Raw genomic sequence first — 24,295 nt, 5'->3', positions numbered from 1 at the left:
CAGGCGGAGGGGGGGAGGGAGGGGAGGCTTGTGCAGGACTGGGGGCATGATTAGGGTGTCATAGGGCGGGGATAGGTGGAACTGGGTGGGCCTGGGGAGCGGGTCCAGGGGCCCAGATTTTCCGATTGGAAAAAAATCTGGCAACCCTACATGCAGAGGGCTCAGAGAACTCGCATTCTGGCACCTGTGTGGCAGCTCATTGCAGGCTTGAGAAACTGAGCAGGTGTTTTAGTGCTGGCAAGAGGCATCAGCAGTGGGGGTTGGGTGCTCCTTTTGGCATAAATACGCATGAGACAAATCTCTTTCATTTGAAAGGAAGCTCTGGAATGAGAAGGCATGGGATGAAATTAAGGGGCGACAAGCTCAGGAGTTATCTAAGGAAATACATTTTTTTTTACAGAAAAGGTGGTTGATGCATGGAGTGGTCTTCCGGTGGAGGTGGTGAAACAAAGACTGTCTCTGAATTCATGAAAGCGTGGGACAGGCATGTGGGATCTCTTGGATGCTGCGGATGGGCAGATTGGATGGGCCATTTGTCCTTTATCTGCCATCATGCTTCTATCATCAATGCTTGTGCTGTCTAGTGTTAGGGGTAGACATCAAATTCTGAAACATAGAAACATAGAACATGACGGCAGAAAAGGACCATCTAGTCTGCCCACACTAATGGCCCACCCCCCTAATTACCTCCATGAAGAGATCCCACATGCCAATCCCATCTTTTCTTAAAATCTGGCACGCTGCTGGCCTCAATTACCTGTTGTGGAAGATTATTCCAGCGAAGCATCTCAGTGTTGCCAGAATCCTGCTCTCAGCCTTGAAATGAGTCATTTTGAAGGAGAAATATATACTGCTATGTTAGACAGGAAAGTTTTGATGTGTTTTCAGACCATAACAATCTATTTGCTGAAAGTAAGAATATTTAGTGCTCAAAGATACAGAGTGTAAGGGGGCTATGTGCTGAATAAACCCATAAAGGATGACTTTACTGAGCTGCTAGCAGGAAGGGGTTTGTGCAAGGCCTTTTTTTTCTGTTTGCTGAAGTATGAATCACCCGATAGTGCTCATACTGTTTGCACAGAGTTTTACACTGGCTTTTTTATTTTCTGCAGAGGGGCCTGAGTCGCTTAACACCTGATTCCCAGACAACAAATTAGAAAAAATACCTTAGCGATTTAGGCCCTTAGGACCTGATTTTAACGGCACCTAACATATAGTCCAAAATCTCAAAAATAGAAATGTCCCACTGCCCTTGCTCCCTCCCACTCCAAGCTAGATTCACTAACCTGCCCGATCATGAACGATCCGTGTACGATCCGAGCAGGTGCAATGGATTCTTCAAGCAATAATATTCTAATGGGGGTGATCGGAGGAACGCCCCTATGCGCCAACACGGATCGCTAGTGTGCGATCCAGATGCATGTGCAGACCATCTGCTTTCCTTGTAGATGGTCTGCGCATGCATTCATGTTCGTTTGCTGCGTTTTCTTTGTTTGTTTGGGGGGGGGGGGACCCAGACTCGATCACAGGCGGCAGCAGCAGCCTCTTTTTAAAATTTTTTTTGAACCTCTCAACTTCTTTGCGAGCCCGTGGTTTTAACCCGCTTTAAACCTGCGGGTTAAAACCATGGACTTGCAATGCGGGGAAGGGCAGGAGAGTAGGGCAGCTAGAGGAGCAGAGAACAGGGCGAGTCGGGCAGCACTGATGAGCACAGAGAAGGGTGAGTCAGGGGCGACAAGAGGAACAGAGAGCATGGAAGCGGGAGAGCAGGAGAATGGAGTCGAAAAAGCCGTGAGCGACTGGTCCCCAGCACTCGCTTCATGTTGATCGGCCAGCCCAGTCGGTGTTCAAGATTTTAGTTTAGTGAATCGCGACCCTGCCTACTTTGCATGTCCTTTCTCTAATTTGCATGCACAGATTGGAATCGGGTTGGCACACAGGTTAGTGAATCAGGTCGGAGGGAAAATCGGGTCGCATAGGGGTCGCAAACCGATCGGTACACGATCGATTTGCTTAGTGAATCTGGCCCTTAGGCCCTTAGGACCTGATTTTAACGGCACCTAATATATAGTCCAAAATCTCAAAAATAGAAATGTTCCACTGCTCTTGCTTCCTTCCACTCCATATGGCTTATATCATTTCTGAGAAATGGCAACTAGAATTGCATGCAATATTAAAGGAGGGGTGATATCTAAGGTTACCAGATTTTACGTTTGGAAAATCCGGACTCCTAGACCCGCCCCCCAGGCCCGCCCAGTTCCACCCATCCCTGCCCCATCACCTCACTTGTCATTCCAATTTCCAGATCATTTATAAATAAGTTAAATAGCACCGGTCCCAGTTCAGATCCTGTGGCACTCTACTATTGAGAAAAATGGCCATTTAACCCTATCCCCTGCTTTCTATCCAATAACCAATTCATAATCCACAACTAAACATTGCCTCCTATCCAATGACTCTTTAATTTTCTCAGGAACCTCTCATGAGGAACTTTACCAAAAGCTTTCTGAAAATCTAGATACACTACATCAACCGGTTCACCTTTATCCGCATGTTTATCCACACCTTCAAATATGTGGAATACATGTGGTCTGGGCTTCCACAATGGTATTTTTAAATAATAACCATGCCTGATTTATAGTCCTAACCTTTGCCACTAATCTTTTTAGCTTCTTTTTAACCATTTCTCTCATTTTATCATAGTTACCCTTACGAAAATTAAATGCCACTACAGTAGATTTCTTTAGCGATGTCCATGTAGATCTTTTTCTTACATGGTGACTCGTGGAACCTAAGAGCACAAAACAGGGGACAAAACAAAACCACAGATAAAATACCAAAAACAAAAAATGGAATTGTCCAAAGAAGAATGATGTGCACTAATAAAGGGTCCACAAACTCATCTTTCTAATATTCTGTACATTTCTTTGCATTTGTCCTCATTAAATTTCATCTGCCATTTGGATGCCCAGTCTTCCAATTTCCTAAGCTCTTTCTGCATTTTTTTTCACAGTCCTCATGTGTTTTGACAACTTTAAATAGTTTTGTGCCATCTGCAAATTTTATCGCCTCACTTGTCATTCCCATTTCCAGATCATTTATAAATATGTTAAATAGGAGTACCGTATTTTCACGCAGATAACGCGCACCCGTGTAAAACGCGCACACGGGTATAGCGCGCAGAAACCACGATTTTATGTACAAAAACTTTTGTATACCGCGCTCACGGGTATACCGCGCATGCAGCCCGACTGTCCTTTCGCCCGCCCCGACTCTCCTCTGGCCACCCCGACTCTCCTTGAAAGTCCTGTCCCCCCTTGAAGGTCTGCCTGTTCCCCTTGAAGGTCTGTCCCCATCCTGAAAGCCTGATGCTCCCCCCCCGACGTTCGATACATCCCCCCCCCCGGCAGGACCACTCGCACCCCCACCCCGAAGGACCGTCGACTCCCCGACAATATCGGGCCAGGAGGGAGCCCAAACCCTCCTGGCCACGGCGACCCCCTACCCCCACCCCACACTACATTACGGGCAGGAGGGATCCCAGGCCCTCCTGCCCTCGACGCAAACCCCCCTCCCTCCAACGACCGCCCCCCCCCAAGAACCTCCGACCGCCCCCCCAGCCGACCCGCGACCCCCCTGGCCGACCCCCACGACACCCCCACCCCCCTTCCCCGTACCTTTGGTAGTTGGCCGGACAGACGGGAGTCAAACCCGCCTGTCTGGCAGGCAGCCAACGACGGAATGAGGCCGGATTGGCCCATCCGTCCCAAAGCTCCGCCTACTGGTGGGGCCTAAGGCGCGTGGGCCAATCAGAATAGGCCCTGGAGCCTTAGGTCCCACCTGGGGGCGTGGCCTGAGGCACATGGTCGGGTAGGGGGTCGCCGTGGCCAGGAGGGTTTGGGCTCCCTCCTGGCCCGATATTGTCGGGGAGTTGGGGAGTCGGCCGGGCAAGAGGGCTTGGGCTCCCTCTTGCTCCGATCGTGGATGCGGGTGCGGGTGGGAGCGCGTGCGAGCGGTCGTTCGGGGTGGGGGTGCGAGCGGTCCTGCTGGGGGGGGTGAATCGGGCGTCGGGCGGGGTGGGAACTATGTAAAAAATTTTTTTGTATACCACGCTCACGCGTATAACGCGCGAGGGGTATGCGCGGTAGGTAAAAACGCGTATAACACGCGCGTTATATGCGTGAAAATACGGTACTTTGAGTAATTATCCTTGGGACACTCTAGTTTTACCTTCCTCCATTGAGAGAAATGGCCATTTAGGGTAACCCTAAACTGCATTTTCTATCTTTCAACCAATTCCCAATCCCAAAAGGAACATTGCCTCCTATCTCATGGCTTTTTGATTTTCTCAATAATCTCTCACGAGACTTTGTCAAAAGCTGTCTGAAAATCTAGATACACTATATCAGCTGCAGCTGAAAAGAGCGTTCTTATTTCGTTAAGTGTCAATTTGCAGAAACAAAATTCTATGTTTTGACATTGTTTCATATCATTGATTGAACCATATCCATGTCATTCTCTTCTTGGTTGGGCTGAGAACTTTTCAGCACCACTTGGTAGCAACATTCCAGAGCTGAGATTGTGATGTCATAATGCTTCATTCCACCAGTGCCTAAGAGCCAACCTCATCAGTGATGTCACAATGGCTTGATTGTCCTATACTTGGCTCATTTTTATTACACAGAAGGGGCTGCTCAAAAGTTCTCAGCCCAACCAACCAACTTCCTAAATTCTGAGCTTTATTTTGCCACTATAGCTGAAAAGACTTATCTTATTTCATTAAGTGCCAATTTGCAGACACAAAATTCTATGTTTTTACATTGTTTCAGCTCATTGATTGAACCATATCCACCTTTGTTGGGCAGAGAACTTTTCAGCACCCCCTCGTGCTCATATATAATGCAGGTGAGTACACACAGCCCTACGATTTCACTTAAGGAGATGAAGGGTGAAAAATGATCCAGAGCTGCCAAGTTACTGAGTTGCAACAGGGACATTTTATGCCATTCCTCTATGTTTGACAGCCCTAATATGAAAACGTCATCCAGATATATTATAACACCTATAGCGTTGATGTCGGCGGGTAGAACCAGGGGCTATAAATACCACCCTGACCTCTTTGATCACTGGACCTCTCCTGTCTCTTTCCCAGACCCTGTTAATTCTTGGCATCCAGATCATTGTAGTTGACTCCTTCAAGTATTTAGGCATCCATCTTTAATATCAGCTCTCCTTTGACATACAGGCTTCATTCATCATTAAATTCTGCTTTTTGGCTCTTCATTATATCCATGTCCTTCAAATGTACATAGATGACTTTGCCTGAATAGCATTTTAGTCATCTCCAGGATTGATGATTGCAATATAACAATCCTCCGTCCTCCTTAAAAGATTATAGCCTGTCCAAAATATGTCTAGTTGGCTTGTTGTCTGTGAGCAATGCCAATCATGTTGCCCTTGTTATTTTTTTGACCCCTCCCATTTCAAATTCAGCACAAGATTCTGACCTTGACCCACCAAGCCATCACCACTTCTTGTTGCTCTGACCACTCCTATACCCTCCATCAATAGCTCTACATTGTGCATCAAAGTGCCATCATTCCGTTCTGTCGGTCCTTTGCTTCCACCAGAAGAGTGCATTATTTTATTCCCTTCCTTCTACACCTTCTGTGGATCCCTCCTACATGAAATTTAGAGTGGCTCTTAAAGCTTACCTTTTCCCCCCAGGATTTTCCCCGAGGTGTCCTAAAGTGGCTGGGGGTGATCATCAATTGTGCCTCCACACCTACCCCGTCTTTCTGGACTGCCCTGTTCCTTCCTGTCTACTTTTCCTTCCTGTCTTTAAATTGTAATTCCTTCATTTTCTTTATTTTTTTGTACATTGCCTCAATGTACAATATCTTATGATTATGATTATTGAGAGCTTCTAAACCGCTACTAATGACTGGATAATCAATTCAGAGCAGTCTACACGAGCTTCTGTAAAGGTGTTATGATACATTAGCTTCTTTAGAGTTGTTATCATATGGAGTTGCGAGATTATCTTATAGAGATTATTCTTTATTCTTGTTATACTGCTTTTTCTAACTGGCGGTTAGAAAAAAAAAATAGAAAACAAGAAAGAAACTACAATAATTTCAATAGGAAAGAAACACTCATGCTTAAAATAAAAGTCTTACGAATTTTCATGGGGGAAGAGAGGGAAGGCAGGGAAGGATAGAGGAATAAATCCAGTGAGATTCAAAAGTGACCTCAGCCTTACTCATGGTTAAAAGGCCTGTTTAATCAGCCAAGCTTTTAACTGGGCTTTAAATTTCGTGAAATCAAGTTCTGTCCTTAAAGAAGATGACGATGAGTTCCAGAATGATGGAGCCAAGAAGAAAAATGCTGAATGTCTAGTTGACGCTAGATAGGTCATTCTCGGGTTTGGGAGAAAGGGATAATGATCATTTAATGATCTTAGTAGTCGTGTTGGTGAATAGGGTATTGTAAGAGATGAAAGATAGAGGGAAAGACCTGTACGCACATTAAAGTCAAACAAACATAAGCATAAACTTAAACCACTCTGTGTTGGGATGGAAGTGCAAATCCACAAGTGGCCTAAAATGCCCCTATTTGAAATGGGCAAGTTGGTAGTTCATAAGACCATAAGTACATAAGTGTTGTCATGCTGGGACAGACTGAAGGTCCATCATGCCAAGTATCCTATTTCTAACAGTGGCCAATCCGGGTCACAAGTGCCTGGCAAGATATAATTTAAAAGTTGCCCTGCTCAGCATCTAATATAATAAAATGCTAGGCCGCGCATGCGCACTCAAAAGTCGTGTTCCCTGATCCGTCGCGGAAACACGAGTGCGCATGCGCGCCAATCAAGCTTCCCTGCTCTCCACCTCACAATACGGAAGTTTCTTTACACGCTGACGATCGCCTCCACAAGCCGGGACTGGGGTAAAAAGAGCGCCTCCTCCCCCCCCCCGGGACGAACCGAAAAAATGACCCTGCCACCCGGGACCCGAGTCCTTTGCCACCCCACCCTTCCCTTCCCGCGGACCCGACTACGAACCTTGCGATTCCAGCATGTGTAGCAGTCTTCACATGCTGCTTCGGGCCCTTCTACTGCCCTGATTTGCTCTGCCGCGTCTCTGATGATGTCATCAGGGACGTGCCAGAATAAATCAGGGCAGTAGAAGGACCCAAAGCAGCGTGTGAAGACTGCTGCACACGCTGCTAGAATCACCAGCTTTGTAGTCAGGACCGCGGGAAGGGATAGGGGGGTAGAGGAAACGCTAATGCTGCTGCACAGGGCACCCGTTAATGTAATGGGCTTGCTTTCGGGAGGGGGTAGGGAGACAGTCAGGAGCCACGGAGAGACAGTCAGGCATGGAACAACAGATAAATACAGGTAGGCAGGGGGCCAGGGAGAAAGTCAGAGAGACATACAAAAAGAAAGACAGGGGGCCAGGGAGAGAGACAGACATAAAGAAAGACAAACAGACAGGGGGCCAGAGAGACAACAGATAAATACAGGTAGGCAGGGGGGCCAGGGAGAAAGACAGAGAGACATACAGAAAAAAAGACAGGGGGCCAGATAGAATAAACACAGACAGACAGCAGAGAAAGAGAGAAAGAAACGTCCCCCCCCCCCAGACAAACACTAGCCAAGGATAGAGAGAGAGAAAAAGAATGACAGACAGGGGGCCAGAGAGACAGACAGAAAGAAAGACAGACACACATCTATTCTAGCACCCGTTAATTTAACGGGCTTAAAGACTAGTAAATTATAATATGGCATCTGAAAAAAGAGAATACATAACAAGAGAGTATGTTTGGGTTCATTGGATTGAGGAGTTAGATATTGTGCATGCAAATAATGATTCCATCACACGTCCCGATTGTTTTTCTGTTATTGCTTGCCTACATAAAATGGTAACATGTCCGCCCATACAAGGGGGTGCCCCACCAACTTCCTAAACTCTAAACATTATTTCGCCACTGTAGCTGAAAAGAATGTTATTTTATTTTGCAAAGTGCCAATTTGCAGAATCGTAATGCTATGCTTTGACATTGTTTCAGATCAATGATTGAACCATGTCGATGAAAAGTGTGGAATTTTCAAGTGTGGAACTCTGAGCGGTCATGAAGTTCTTATTCCTGCAGAAGAAAACGCCAAAGGAAACCCATGAATGTATGATGCAGACATTGAGTGACAAATGCTCATCATACTCCACAGTGAAGAAATAGTGTGCAAATTTTCAGCTTGCAGATTTTGAGACTTAAGATGCAGCAAGGTCTGGGAAGCCTCACACAGTGTCAACTCCTGAAATTGTTGACCATGTCCATGACCTGATTTTGGCAGATCGGCGAATATCAGCTAAAACAATTGCTGAGATACTACAGATATCCAGGGAATGTGTTGGGTGTATAATCCATGAGTAGCCGGGTATGCAGAGGCTTTTAGCCAAGTGGGTGCCCAAATGTTTGAATGCTGGCGAGAAACAATGTTGGGTAGACACTTCCAAGTTGATATTGCAGCTATACTACTGTGATCCTGAGACAAAACAACAGTCCACACAATGGCGGCACTCAGGTTCTCCAAGGTCAAGGGAATTCAAGACCCAAAAGTCAGCGGGAAAGGTCATGGCCACAGTGTTTTGGGAAAGAGGAAGATATTGTAATGACTGACTGAATCCATGGGGCCAAACAGTTAATACCGAATACTACTGTAGCTTGCAGTACTGATTAAAGGAGGCATTGAAAGAAAAAAAGAGGGGGAAGCTTCGAAAAGGAGTTCAAGTTTCAAGTTTTATTTTGATTTGATCGCTTATTCCAATTTACTAAGCGAGTTACAATAAAATACGTTTAAACATGGTTAAAATTTTAAAACAAAATAATGGGTTAGACTGACAAACTTACAGACTAATTGATACACAAGGAACGGAGGAATTAAATTACAAATCAGTGCTTTAAAACAGAAAGAGCCACAAATGGGAAAAACATTAGGGAGGGAATAGTATAAGCCTGGAGGATAACTATTTTACAATTAAAGATTACAAGCATCTTTAAAAAGAAAACTTTTAAAATTATTTTTAAAACGGCTAAGATCCTTTTCATCTCTTAAATATTGAGGCAGAGTGTACCAAAGTTGCGGGGCCATCACTGAAAACATATCGTGACGTCTGGTACCGATAACTTTCAAAGAAGGGACTACTATGAGCTTTTGGTTTGTGGATCGGAGGGAGAGCGGTGTATTGTAAGGAATAAGCAATCTGTTAATAAATTGTGGTTCATTTAGTGGACAGAGTTTTAAATGCTCATTTGGCTGGCAAAACAATGGATGACCCTACCCACCAGATCTTGCTGCATCTGACTATTTTCTGTTTCCAAACCTTAAAAAGAGTTTGAAAAGGCAACAATTTTCAGGTTATTCGGAGGTGATTGCAGCAGTGGAGCTGTATTTCAGTGATCAGACATCAGAGTATTTTTTGGGATAGGTTACAGAAACTTCAGACACAATGTGCCGAGTGTGTTAAACTCAGGGATGACTATGTGAATAACTTTTAGCTCCATATCATGGCTCCACATCATTCCCTTCTAGGCTGGGCTGAGAACTTTTTAGGACCCCCCTCATAACTGCACAGTCACACGCCTTTGAAGTTTCGCAGGCAAAATAAAAGAACTTCTAGTGATCACTTAAGAAAAAAAAAATTCCATTTATGGAAGCAATATTAGCACAATGGTTTTTCTGATGCTTCAGATATAGCAGCTAAAACAATCTCTAGACAGTGGTCTCCAACTCAAACCCTTTGCAGGGCCACATTTTGGATTTGGAGGTACTTGGAGGGCCTCAGAAAAAATAGTTAATGTCTTATTAAAGAAATGACAATTTTGCATGTGGTAAAACTCTTTATAGTTTATAAATCTTTCCTTTTGGCTGTCTTAATAATAATAATATTGTCATTTATAGCTAAAGAGACATATGATCAAGAAACTGTTTTATTTTACTTTTGTGATTATCATAAACATACCGAGGGCATCAAAATAGTACCTGGCGGGCCACGAGTTTGAGACCACTGAGTTAAGGGGAACGGTTAATCTGCTGGATGGGTCGGAGGGCAGAGGGGAGAACAGGACAATCAAGCCATTGTGACATCCCTGATGAGGTTGGCTCTTATTGGTGGAATGAGGCATTATGACATCACAATCTCAGCTCTGCTTCCCAAAGACAAACAGGATGTCATGGTTACAGTTAAGCCAGTGGTCTCCAACTCAAACCCTTTGCAGGGCCACCTTTTGGATTTGTAGGTACTTGGAGGGCCTCAGAAAAAATAGTTAATATCTTATTAAAGAAATGACAATTTTGCGTGAGGTCAAACTCTTTATAGTTTATAAATCTTTTCAAGTCTTAATAATAATATTATGATTTAGAGCTAAAGAGACATATGATCAAGAAACTGTTACATTTTACTTTTGTGGTTATGATAAACATACCGAGGGCCTCAAAATAGTACCTGGCGGCCACATGTGGCCCATGGGCCGCAAGTTTGAGACCACTGCTCTAGACCATAAATAACCTTCCTTTCCCGAGAGAAACTCAAAGGGTCCTCCTTTGTCATGTCCACCATAATGACTTCAAGTGAATGACGGTCACTGTTTTAATGACCTCCATCAGAAGGTCCTGTCGGTAACACACTGCTGCATATCAAACTAGGTATAAGTATAAGAAGAGAACAGTTCAAACTGGAGAGTGTATTTGGGGAGTGAGAGATTCTTAGAAATGTAGCTTTCCCCTACAACAAGGAATTAAACCCGAGGAAACAGCCAAAAACTTTGCAAGCGAGACCTTCAAAGAAGATTAAAAGATAAGCAATGAAACAACGATCTAGACCAGGGCTGCACGTGCGCAAAGGCCCTTCAAAAGGGCCTTGCACCGAGGGAAGCGCCTGCAAAGAGAAGAAGTGCCGGCGTCAGGAGATTGCTTTCAAGACGTGCCTCTCTTCACGAAAGGCACATCCTGTATACCAGGGCTGCCCAAGTCCGGTCCTCGAGATCTATTGGCAGGCCAGGTTTTCAGGATATCCACAATGAACATGCATGAGAGAGATTTGCATACCAAGAACAGGCAAATCTCTCTCATGCATATTCATTGCGGATGTCCTGAAAACCTGGCCTGCCAGTAGATCTCGAGGACCGGACTTGGGCAGCCCTGATCTAGACACTTTGATATTTTGAGCTTTAAATATAGGGGGTCCTTTTATTAAGGTGCGATAACCGATTTAGCACGCGCTAAAGAGTAGCGCTTGCTAAATGTTAAGGCGCCCATAGAATATAATGGATGCCTTAGCATCTAGCACGCGCTAATCTTTATCGCGCGCTAAATCGTTTAGTGCACCTTAATCTAAGGAAAAAGGGCTCCAAGGGAATCCAAAGACTCATGCACAGCAGAGAGCCACTAAACAGCTCCATTTATTGGTCAGGAAAAGCCGATAAACCCCATTTACCTTCCCCCCATTCAAAGGCACTCAGCGCAAGAAGATGTTTGACAACCCACTAGCGACGCAAGCAGCGAAACTTGACCACACCATCTCCATCTCCAACTTGCTATTCACAAGGAGCGACTTCAAATCATTTCGAAAAGAAATTAAAACCCTGCTATTCAAAATATTTATCCAGATGTCTTAACTCTACGCCCTGTTCTCCTCCTTCCTTACAAATTCCCCCTCAAAGTCTCTACCATGTAAACAGCTCCCCAAACTGTAAATTTCCTGGAACTATCCAGTCATCTTTTTGTAATCCAAAACCCTAAATTGTAATTTTCCTGGAAATGTCCAGCTAGTTTCTTTTGTAATCCGCCCAGAACTGCAAGTTACAGGCGGAATAGAAGTCATTAATGTACTGTAATGTAATATTAAATTTTATTTATTTAAAATATTTATCATCTGCCTAAAACCTAGGCGGCCTACAATAAAACATTCATAATCACTTTAAACAATAGGAAAACTAATAAAACATCATTTACATCACCCATACGCTGTAATATTAGTACAAGAAGCTCTGCAGGTTCATAAATCTGTTCAATAGAAGGCCTGGACAAAAAAAAAAATAGGGGGTCCTTTTACTAAGGCATGCTAACTGATTTAATGCACGAAAGATTAGCGCATAAGAAGTTGCCTCCGCTGAGTCAGACCAGAGGTCCATCACGCTCAGCGGTCCGCTCCCGTGGCGGCCCATCAGGCCCATTGACTGAGCAGTGGTCCTTGACTATTTTTATAACCTATCTCTACTCCTATCCCTATAACCTAACCTCAATCCTTATCTGTACCCCTCAATTCCCGTGGCGGCCCATCAGGCCCATTGACTGAGCAGTGGTCCTTGACTATTTTTATAACCTATCTCTACTCCTATCCCTATAACCTAACCTCAATCCTTATCTGTACCCCTCAATTCCCTTGTTCTCTAGGAACCTATCCAAACCTTCTTTGAAGCCCTGTAACTTGTTTTGGCCTATTACAGCCTCTGGAAGTGCGTTCCACATATCCACCACCCTCTGGGTGAAAAAGTACTTCCTAGCGTTTGTTCTAAACCTGTCCCCTTTCAATTTCTCTGAGTGCCCCCTTGTACTTGTGCTTCCCCATACTAAGGCCCTCTTTTACTAAGGTGCGCTAATCGATTTAGCGCGCTAATCGATTTAGTGCACGCTAAATGCTAATGCATGCATGTTAGTCTATGCTAATCGGTTAATGCACCTTAGTAAACGAGGGGATAAATGCTAAGGGGCTCAAATAAAAAAAACAAAAAAACCAACGTTCAAAAGGTGGCCTAAATTGTTTCTTGGATGATCAAAAAGACAGATCGTCCAAGTACCGATAATCAAAGCTGGTTTTAGACATATCTAAAACCAGCTTAGGTCTTTACCCTACTTCTGAATGCCTAGAGCGAAAAGAGGGGTTTTTAGAGGAGAGGAAAGGGCGGGAGGTGGGCCGACTTAGACTTAGTCATACTGCAAGTATAACCAAAAGTCTAGGAGATCACCCAGTCGGTACTTATACGTTTTGACTTAGACCAAGTCAAAACAGGTATAAGTTCCGAATAGGGGCCGCTGAGCTGATCGTGGCTGCCGCGATCAGCTCAGTGGCCCGGCAACCTGCCCACCCCCCACCGCAATGATCACGGCAGGAGAAATGCCTAATCTCTCCTGCCACGATCGCGATCCCACCCCCATGGCAAAACTTTTGATCTGAGGTCCGTATCACTTTTAGTCTCAGCATAGGGAGGGAGAGGCATTAGGATTCGTCAGAGCTAACGTGTCACGGAGGTCTTTCAGAGCCATGACCTAGGCTGAGACTAAAAGTAGCAAAACTTTGCTATTTCACAGGCTACCAAAGTAGCCTCGAGGTTAGAGCAGCTGTCGTGGGTCCTGCTGATCTGGGTTCAAGACCAGCTTGAACCAAGCCAAGATACATTTTCCTGCCGCAGCTCTGGAGTAAAACGCAGACCTCCCTTAGCTAAAGTGTTTCCTCAAATTAATTATTAATAAAAGATTGTCGGCACAGATCCATGGGGGTCAGAAACGGTGGAATGAGGATCTAAAACGCAGACCTGCAGACATGAAATTTGAAACCTCAGCTATCAATAAATGAAGATTTTTAAAGGTCCTGCGGTTAAGGTCCGCGTTTTACCCCTTCCCCTCAAGCAGTGAAATTGAGCCTTCATTGAAAAGCGGTTAATACAGGGGTAGGGAACTCCGGTCCTCAAGAGCCGTATTCCCATCGGGCTTTCAGGATTTCCCCAATGAATATGCATGAGATCTATGTGCATGCACTGCTTTCAATGCATATTCATTGGGGAAATCCTGAAAACCCGACTGGAATATGGCTCTCAAGGACCGGAGTTCCCTACCCCTGGGTTAATACACCCCAATAAATAAATACAGGAATTTGTACGACTAAGTGCATTCTTCCTGTTGACCCTTTGGGCCATGATGCCAGGTGGAAAACTGGGGTGGCCTCTGGAATAACGAAAGGAATTGGGACTTATACACTGCCTTTTTGTAGTTATACAACTACACTCAAAGTGGTTTACATACACAATTGTATCTAATGTATTTATTTATTTTTTAAAAAACTTTTGTCGCCGCAGTTTCCATATAAACGTACATAGAGCAAAAACAAATACAACTCACTCTTAAAAACAATATCAAAACACATAGGAAATAAGACCTACAGATTCTTCAAAGACATATTTGATGACATGTTACCAAAATAGCCAAACAGTGTCAGGAAAGACAAATCAAAAGTATATGTCTACAAACAGCTTACTTTTCAGCATCTTCTTAAAGCTATTGGCCAGTAAGCTTATTCCAACATGACATTCCGGCAATAGAAAACATTTGAAGTCGAGTTGCCACATATCTTACATTGTCAGAAGTTAATGCTACCGGTTTCATGCTCCCCTCAGAATGCAATGCTCGGAGAAGCTGAAACCAATATGGTACAGTTTGATATACAATCTGATATACCAAAGATAGCACTTTGAACTGAGATCTTTGCTCAATCGGTAGCCAGGGCAAACTTCTCCTTGTGGGGGTTATAAGTGCTGTCCTCGCAACCCCACTGATCATCCTAGCTACAGAGCCTTCAGTTTCATCTTAGGCAAGCCCAAGAACAAGGAATTCCAGGCTGGAGCAGCAGAGATTTAAATGACTTGCCCAGGGTCACAGTGTGAGATTTGAACCCACAACCACAGGGTGCCGAGGCTGTAGCTCTAACCACTGCACCAGACTCTCCTCTGGTATGAGGGGGGGGGGGAAGGGAAGGTGCACATGTGGTGGGGGGAGGGGAGGGGCAAGAGCGGGGAGGCAGGGGCGCCACTGCTTGGGACCCGGATTGGCCACTGTTGGAAACAGAATACTGGGCTCGATGGATCCCGGAACACCAGTGCTTATGAAATAAAACAAAACCAGGATCAGTGAGTCAAAGACAAAATGGAGCAAGCTGGCATCCTGAGAACGATACTGTCATCTCTGGGGAAAAAAAAAAAACACCCCAAACCCTACAAAGAATACCAGTAACTGAAGCTAAAATGTTTAGCATTTTTGGTTGAAACAGCAGGACACGCTCACCCCTTTTTAGCACAGCATACCGTCTCTAACAGCTCAATCTACACCCCTGTCAAAAATCTGCCCCTGTGCCAGGGCACCATCTATAGCCCTGTATTCCCACCTCGGACACAGCCTGACTGATCCAGTTTTCCCCAGAAAGAGCCCAGCTGACAGAACATTGACCTTACATCAGTGAAAGAAAATAGTCTTGGGCCTGGTCAAATTTCAGAGTCCTCCAATCCCCCTCCCCGCCCCCCCCCCCACACACACACACTCCCTGCCAGCCAAAACGATTGTACATGCTCAAATATAAACAGCTTGGCTCTTCACCCACACAATCAAGGTGACATATTGGGGCTGCGGAAAAAAAGTAAACATCTGATACCAAGAAATCTGATAGCGGTGGCAGGGAGTTACGTTAGGATGTAGCAGATTGCTTCTGGTAGACAGGAAGACTTCCTGTTCTTTGTAGATCACTTTTATTATTGGAACACACTTGTCTGCAGTTAATCCTCAGAGTGGGAAAAAAATAAATCACCAGGAAAGACTGCTGATGCAGAGGGAAAGCCCCAGGAGCCTGTGCTGGCTTGTTAGCCAGGGCTTGCCCATTAATTTAAAGAGGAAACACCATGCTGGCATCCACTCGATAGCGGTTACTAATAATATATTCTCAGAATTAAAATAAGATGAGCACATTCAGGTCACCTGAATTTTTATGGGTTACAGCGGGACTGAGCGAGAGAGCAGAGGGGGGGGGGGGAGGGGGCAATAATTGCAACCAGTCTCCTTAATCACCTGATGAAAACCAGCAGCGAAATCCCAAAAGTAGATTAACGGCGTCCTTACGGAGCACGCGACGGATTTTCGTTGCAACGGGAAAGAGTGCAAACACAGCAGCGCGCTACGCCGATCACGAGAGAGAGAAAAAAGAAAAAGAAAAACCAAGAGAGGTTTATGATGTCTTAATTGGAAAAAGACTCCGCGATATTGAGCCCCTTGTTTTACTAAGGTACGATGCGCGGGCTAACCGCTAACGCGTCCATAGACTACCATGCAAGCGCTGGCGTTTAGCGCGTAGTTAGCCTCACGCTATTTAGCGTGCATTAAAACGCTTAGCGTACCGTAGTAAAAGGAGCCCTGAATGTCTTGGCTGTAAATGATTGATGTCAGTCAGCAGTGATTCCCCTCAGTATTAAGGTTTATGATTTTCTTATGCAGTTTTGTGGGGGGAGGGGGTAATGGATCACAGTTTCTGGATGGCAATAATTTTTTTTTAATGCTTATAGTGGTGTCGAAGATGTTGAGGCCAAGTGCAGCGCCCACCCAGCCTCAAAATAGCTCATCGACGACTGCGTGCCGTGCCCTACTCATTCATGGCTGTCAAAGCCCTATTTGAATATGCAATTGCTAACCTTGCATGCTAATTATTAGTGCATACCTGCTAACAGGACGGAGGACCGGTTTCATGTGCACGATAAGAGCTTTAGGTATACCAACCCCCCCCCTTTTACTAAACCGCAAAAGCGATTATTAGCGCAGGGAGCCACGCTGAATGCTCTCAACGCTCATAGGAGCTCTATGAACGTCGGGAGCAGCGCGTAGCATTCAGCATGGCTCCCTGCGTTAATAATCGCTATCACGGTTTAGTAAAAGAGTAGAGGGGGGTAAATTCACTCCATTCTCTACTTTAAGGCCTATATTTGTTAATGTGAAGAAAAATGGTTTTTTGATTTCATGGTAACCTGTCCTGGGCCCTCATATTGTTAATGTCTGCTGCAGGTTTTCAATCTGGATATTCATCAATGCCCAGCCATATGCAGTCATCAGCATTGAATATCTGTTTGTTTTAAAGCTGGCTAGCATATGCCCGGTTATCTTGATATTTAGAGCTAACTGGCCATTCATTGGCCCCATATACATAGGATTGCTATTTATGCAGTCTTATGTACTAAAACTGGCAATATTGGGAGCTCACTGGACTCCACTTCTGAAATACTTCAAGAACGCCTCCAATGTAGCTAGGGGGGCGGGACCGAGGTGGGATTGGGGGCGGGGCTGGGGAGTTGCTGTACAGTGAGAGATTGGAGAAACTGGGCCTTTTCTCCCTTGAAAAGAGGAGCTTGAGAGGAGACATGATTGAAACATTCAAGGTACTGAAGGGAATAGACTTAGTAGATAAAGACAGGTTGTTCACCCTCTCCAAGGTAGAGAGAACAAGAGGACACTCTCTAAAGTTAAAAGGGGATAGATTCCATACAAACGTAAGGAAGTTCTTCACCCAGAGAGTGGAAGAAAACTGGAACACTCTTCCGGAGGCTGTTATAGGGGAAAACACCCTCCAGGGATTCAAGACAAAGTTGGACAAGTTCCTGCTAAACTGGAACGTACACAGGTGAGGCTGGACTCATTTAGAGCACTGGTCTTTGACCTGGGGGCCACCGCGTGAGCGGACTGCTGGGCAGGATGGATCACTGGTCTGACCCAGCAGCGGCAATTCTTATGTTCGTAACGGGGCAGGGCTGGAACTGGGCAGGTCTGGTGGTGGTGGGGGGGGGGGTCCAACTTTTACTAAAGTAAAATCTGGTAACCCTGAGAAAGTGCAACATCTGCAGTAGCATTAACTGTGACCGCACTCCTGCAAACCCATTCCGAGCAATTTCTGCCTAGGGTCCTTTATTCATGCAGTCTTGAACTTTGGATGCAATATTGTAGCTGCTGTAAATTCCTCATTCATTAACTGCTCTTGAGAATGCTTCTGTATGCCACTTAGTAATCCTCTTACCAATGGCTGACAAGTCTGAAGTGTGTTGTTTTTCTCAAATGCTTGTAGTTTCTCAGTCGGAAACACCAGCGTGGGCACACGGTACGCCATGAACGCTTTAGTTTCATACTGAAGAATGTCTAAAGCTTGCGTCAAGGCCTTCATTACATAGACGCATTTCTGTGATAAACACAATGTCTGAATAATGAAACTCGGCAACATCTGTTTGCAGACTGAATGCATATTCTCGATGCCTTTTTCCTACAAATTAGAAGATTAAGTCGTTCCATTGAGTGGTAGATGGCGTTCCACCCGGTCTGGTTAGGAGTGACAAAATGGAGGCCAAACGCGTGTTCCGTAACCTCAGCGGATATCACATTTCATGACTGTTCCGTAATGCTTTCTGAATTAATACTTTGTTAAGAAGAGGAAAAGTATGGCTTTAATGTAACAAGTTACAACTAAAAGGTATGGCACAACAAATGCCGCTCGTTACGTGTGAAAGTACTGTACTAAAAATTGTACTTAAGTATCGTAGCAAAGTAACTATACTTTGTTACTTCCCAATCCTGTTCACAATGTACTCTACACGTTTGCAAAGATTTATTATTTATTTTATTTTTATTATTTACATACTTCAAAGGGGATCCTAAGTGGTTTACATTGAATGGTAATCAGGTACTCTAGGTCAGTGTTTTTCAACCTTTTTTGGGCAAAGGCACACTTGTTTCATGAAAAAAATCACGAGGCACACCACCAATAGAAAATGTTAAAAAATTGAACTCTCTGCCTATATTGACTATATATAAAGTAATTCTCTTGAATAGGAATCAAATAAACACAAAGAAAGTATTTTATAATGACTTTATTATGAAATATTAAGTAAACAGAATAGTGAAAAATTATAAAATACTTTATTCAGTGCGAAACCTGGGCCTGTTTGGCTGAACACAAAGCTGATATTCTGGCTGGAATCGAAGAAAGACACACACGTAGCTCTTCGTCAACAGCTCTCAGTCTCTCTCTGTATTTGGTTTTTATAGCAATCATGCTTGAAAAGCTAATCTCACACAGATATGTAGTGGAAAATGGGAGCAATGTCAAAATAGCTTTGTTTGCCAGAAGGGGGAACTCCTTGGCGGTATCCAACCAAAAACTGTCCAAAGGTAGATCAGCAAATCTTAGCTTGAAACCACGGTTTTGTCTCAGTTCAGTTAGTTCCTCCTGCTCCTGTAAAGTCATGTCCTTTCCACCAACTGATGTAATGTAATGTAATGTAATTTATTTCTTATATACCGCTACATCCGTTAGGTTCTAAGCGGTTTTCAGAAAATATGCTGAGCTATAAGGGTCTCTAACCCAGTCAAGGCATTCAGTGGAGACTGAAGAGTAATAAAATGACAACTTCTCCTCAAGAGTTTTTAAATGTTTAACTATTATCTCACACAGTGCAGCAGTCACCAAGCCATTGCTTGGTGAGTGTGAACATTTCAAGATTGCCACTTTCCATGTGTTGATGCCAGAGTTGCACCATTGAACGGAATCCATTTATTTTATCTGTACTTGTAAGCAGGTTTTCACTTCGGCCTTGCATTCGTGTGTTCAGTTCATTCAGATGATAAAATATATCTGCCAGGTATGCCAGCCTTGCACACCACTCATCACTTGCAAGCTGCTTTGCGTAATCTGACCTCTCATTTGTCAGAAACACTTTAAGTTCCTCCCGCAGCTCATACACACGAACCAAGACCTTGCCACGCGACAACCACCGGACCTCCGTATGAAACAGCAAGGTTTTATGCTTCGCTCCCATCTCCTCACACAAAGCTGCAAATATGCGACTTTTCACGGGTCGTTACTTTACAAAGTTTACCATGCACACAACATCATCCAACACATGAACTAGGACTGCTGGTAAAGTCTTGGCTACGAGGGCCTCGTGGTGTAAAAAACAATGCGTAACAATCACATCTGGATTTCTTTCCTTCACTCTGCTTACAAAGCCTTTGGTGCGCCCGACCATGGCTGCAGCTCCATCGGTGCAGACACTTGTGCAGTTTTCCCACTTAAGTCCTCCTTTTTCAAGGTATTCTGATGTGACCCGAAAAATTTCTTCTCCTGTTGTTTTTTCTGGCAATGCCTTGCAAAAAAAGAAGTTTTCTCTAATTGCATCACCATCAACAAAACGCACATTGGCCAAGAGTTGAGCATGTCCACTGATATCAGTAGACTCGTCAAGTTGCAATGCAAATTTCTCACTGATACGGATCTTTTCCAAAACCACACTTTCGATGTCTGCAGACATGTCATTAATACGTCTGGAAATTGTGTTGTCTGAGAGAGGGACTTTGGCTATTTCCTTAGCTGCTTCAGGTCCGAGCATCTCCTCTACAATAGCTTTGCAGGCAGAAAGTATTAATGTCTCTGCCACAGTGTGCGACTTTTTTGACTTGGCTATAAGTTCAGCAACTTGATAGCTAGCTTTAAGAACTCTTTCATTTACCTTTGTGGTTTTTCTCATGAAAGTTGCCTGTTTCTCCGTGTTGTCACGCAGGCGAACAAAATAGTCCGCATTCTTGTTTTGAAGCGAAGGGTGTTTCGTTTGGAGATGGCGTTTAAGTTTGCTTGGGACCATAGCACTGTTAGCTAGCTTTTCACCACACACCACGGACAGTGGAGTTGGTTTGTTTGCATCTCCAGTGAAAGTAAATCCAACTGAAATATAGCTTTCGCTATATTGCCTTGCGCCAGAGAATTTGCTTGCGCTAACCATCTTTGCTTTCTTTTGACCCCCACTCATACTTGGGCTCTCATCTGGCTCCAAATTTTGTTCAGAGTCTAGTTCTTTCCTTTTCAAAAACTTGTCCATCACTGCAGTATCTCACTGTCACTCAGGACTTACTGCGCTTGTCTCCTCCAGATAGCCGCTGTCCGTCACACTCAGCACTCTTCTGATCGATCCCCGATGAGCCGGCGGATGACAGCTCCAGATGACAGCTCTGTAAAACTAAACAAGCCAGACCAGCACAGATCAATCCTACACCGTCAATCCTAACAGAAAACCATGTCTTTCAAACACACAGAACACAGAAAACACCTTCGCCTAGTATGGAATATGTCATCACAAACTAACCCCTCACCCTTTTACAAAACTGTAGTGTGGATTTTAGCCACAGTGGTAACAGCCCTGACACTCATAGAATTCTGAGCATCAGAGCTGCTACCACCACGGCTGGCGCTAAAAAACGCTCCACAGTTTTGTAAAAGGGGGGATAAAATAGAAATACACAGTTTCAACGCTGTAGCTCAGAGGTGCCCAAACTTTTTGAGCTTGTGAGCTACTTTAAAATGACCAAGTCAAAATGATCTACCAATAATAAAATTTAAAAACACAAAGCACACTATACGCTGAGAAAATGTTAATTATCATTCCTATTCTGGGTTTTTTTCTAAGAGGTCAAGGCAGATGACTCTATGCATTGTCACCTCAGTAACAACCATACAAAAATAGACAAATATACCCTCCATCCTTTTTATTAAACCACAATAGCAGTTTTTAGCGCAGGGAGCTGCGCTGAATGCCCAGCGCTGCTCTTGATGCTCATAGGCTCCCTGCGCTAAAAACCACTATTGTGGTTTAGTAAAAGGTGACCATATTGTAAAATATAGACAGCAGATATAAATTCAGAACTGTGCATAGTAAGTGAAGGGAAGTTTTCATCTCTGGGAATTTGCCCAGTTAACTATTAAGTTATTTGGGCAAATTCCTTTGAAAACTGTGGTAATACTGCCTCCACTTTGCTAAATTTAAAATAAAATCATTTTTCCTACCTTGTCTGGTGATTTCTGGTTGCACTTTCTTCTTCTGACTGTGCATCCAATCTTTCTTCCCTTCTATCAGCCTGTATGCTTTCTCTCCTCCACACCTCATTCCCTCCCCCAACTTTTTCTTCCTCTCTCCCTGACCTTTCTTTCTTTTTTTCTGTTTCTCTTCTTTCCTTCTGTTTCCCTGCCTGCCCCCTTTCTTTCTTTCTCCCTGCCGTTCCCCAAGCCACTGCCACTGCCGCTGCCATCGGGGAACAGGACCCACCAATGGATAACAGACCCCAAAGCCGACGCCGACGCATGCTCTCCCTGACATCAATTCTACAATTGGAGAGGAAGTTCTGCCCAGCCAGGCAGCGATTGGCTGGCCCGAACTTCCTCTCCGACTGCAGAATTGACGTCGGGGAGAAGAAGACTTATCGGCTCGATAGATTAGATCGCCAAGACAAAGTGAGTCCTGGGTGATCGACTCACTTTGCCTTGGCGAGCTACTGGCGCCCCTGCCTTAGAACACTGCCTAGGACCCTGGGGGAGCCCAGGCCCCCTGTCAGCTCCGGGCCCCTGAATGCAGGACTGGTAGTACTGCCCTGAATGGCGGCCCTGCGGCACACCAGGCAACATCTCGCGGCACACTAGTGTGCCGCGGAACAGCGGTTGAAAAACACTGCTCTAGGTGTTTCCTTATCTGTCCTGGTGGGCTCAATCTAACTTTGCTACCTGGGACAATGGAAAGTTAAGTGGCTTTGTGGGGCCACAGGTAACATAGAAACATGATGGCAGAATGGCTCATCTAGTCTTCCCATCCGCAGTAACCATTATCTCCTCCTCTCCCTATTGGCTAAGGCTCTTAACATTTGCATCTCCTCTCCCTATTGGCTAAGGTTCTTTACACCTGCATTGTGATGTCATAGAACTTTATGGCTATAGAAACATTGTAACATGATGACAGATAAAGGCCAAATCCATCTAGTCTGCCTATCTGCAGTAACCATTATTTCTTTCTCTTTCTCTGAGAGATCCCACGTGCCTATCCCAGTACTGGAATTGAGCCAGTAACCTCAGGATGCTGAGGCAACAGCTCTAACCACTAGAATTCTCCTCCATTCCGTTCCCTCATTCTTCAGGTAATGCATGAGCTTCTACATTGTGCTACACCAGACCATCTCTGTTGGACCTCATTCACCAATGTACATTAATGCATTACAGTGCACGTTAATTTGAGTTAACTGTACACTTAGGGCCAAATTCTATAAACAGGCGGTGGTAGGCGTCCTACCACTGTCTAACCAGCCAATAAGGATGCACGTTTAAAAAAAAAAAAACCACACCCTGAGGCAAGCCGCCACTCTAGGCATTTTTGCAAGCCTAGGGGGACATGTAGAGCTGCTTAAGCGCGCCCAAGGTTAGGCATGGGTGTGGTTTTGCCTGGAAGTGGCCTTAGGCAAGCTTAGGCGGCCCTAGGCATCTCCCTAGGGTCGCAATAGGTGCCTGAAATGTAGGACAGCAAAATGCTGGCCTACATTTCAAATAGACGCGGCTGCTGAGCCGATTGCAGCAAGGAAATCTCCCTGCTGCAACCAGTTTAGCAGCCACGGAAGGGAACCTGTCTCTCCCCCCCACACACAAAGATGGCCGGCAGGAGGGATATACACTCCCTCTTGCCAGAATCCCAAAGCCCCCCTGAACGTCCATGGCAGGAAGAGTGCCCAATTCCTCCTGCCGCAACGGCGAACCTTCCCGACTCAGTCTGTGGGACAGGAGACCCCAGTGGGATAATCACCGAGGGTATAATTCTCCATTGATATGTTCCTGGTACAGGCTGGGCCTGAGTTGGCCTTTTGGTTGTACAATATGGGAGCGGAAGGAGACTTTAATATCCTGCTGGGAGGGCCGTCACAATTTCATTTTGACAATTCCCAAAAAAGGAGGCCATAAAACCCCCCAAATGAAAGGAGCGGAATTCCTGATTGATTTTATAGGTGCATTAGGAGGTCTCTGCTTCTCTTGGATAGGCTTTCCTATGTACCTATAAAATCATTCAGGTCTTACATGCCTGTGTTTCTATTCTGACAACCCTGCATTGTTAATGGAGTAATTTAAAATTGTAATCATGTCCTTTAAGGCCTTGAGGCAGGAAGCCGCTGCGTATTTGAAACCACTAGCGAGCGTTTCTCAGCCAAGGGCCTTGTAAAAATCGAACGAAGGCTTTTTTTTTTCACTGGTTCCCTCGCTCTCGGCGTCTCATTGGCCTAGAATTCGAGAGGGCTTTTTCACGAGCAAGACTCATTCTTTCGATTGACCCTTCTGTGCCGGCCATACTGGAGGAGAATTATTATTTAGGAGAAAAGTTAAGGCATTCTTCATTCCCCTGCCTCAAGTTTTTATTCAGCGATGCTTTCAATGTTTTTATTGATTTTGTATTTATTGATTTTTGTTGCTGTATTAAATTATTTTTATGCTTTTCATGAGCCCCTGAGACCTGGTTTAGATGAGTGGAATATAAATGTATGCAAACAAAGCAGAAAGGTAAACCCTTTTGAAATACTGCCCCTGACTGCCCAGCTTTCTTCCACACTTGATCTATTGCTAAGGTCACAGCATCTCGTTCTTGA

The 24,295-nt window shown here is 44.7% G+C and overlaps 1 protein-coding gene across 2 annotated transcripts; it reads right to left on the bottom strand.

The window, feature by feature from the left end:
* Window positions 1-19,400: 19,400 nt before the first annotated feature.
* LOC117364119 (zinc finger BED domain-containing protein 5-like) lies at window positions 19,401-20,977 on the bottom strand. Of its 2 annotated transcripts, XM_033952990.1 has the most exons (2): window positions 19,902-20,977; window positions 19,401-19,632 (listed from the first exon to the last, which is right to left on the bottom strand). In XM_033952990.1, the coding sequence occupies exons 1-2, from the start codon at window positions 20,725-20,727 to the stop codon at window positions 19,589-19,591; spliced, it is 870 nt and encodes a 289-aa protein (XP_033808881.1). In that variant the 5' UTR covers window positions 20,728-20,977; the 3' UTR covers window positions 19,401-19,588. The 2 variants fall into 2 exon arrangements, with proteins under 2 accessions (XP_033808881.1, XP_033808880.1); XM_033952989.1 differs by lacking the exon at window positions 19,401-19,632 and having other exon boundaries at window positions 19,711-20,977.
* Window positions 20,978-24,295: the final 3,318 nt, after the last annotated feature.

Source organism: Geotrypetes seraphini, chromosome 7 (assembly GCF_902459505.1).
Source record: "Geotrypetes seraphini chromosome 7, aGeoSer1.1, whole genome shotgun sequence".
In the NCBI taxonomy this organism is placed as follows: Eukaryota; Metazoa; Chordata; class Amphibia; order Gymnophiona; family Dermophiidae; genus Geotrypetes; species Geotrypetes seraphini.
Note: the sequence above shows the minus strand (reverse complement) of the source record. Positions and strands in the feature narration are given on the sequence as shown.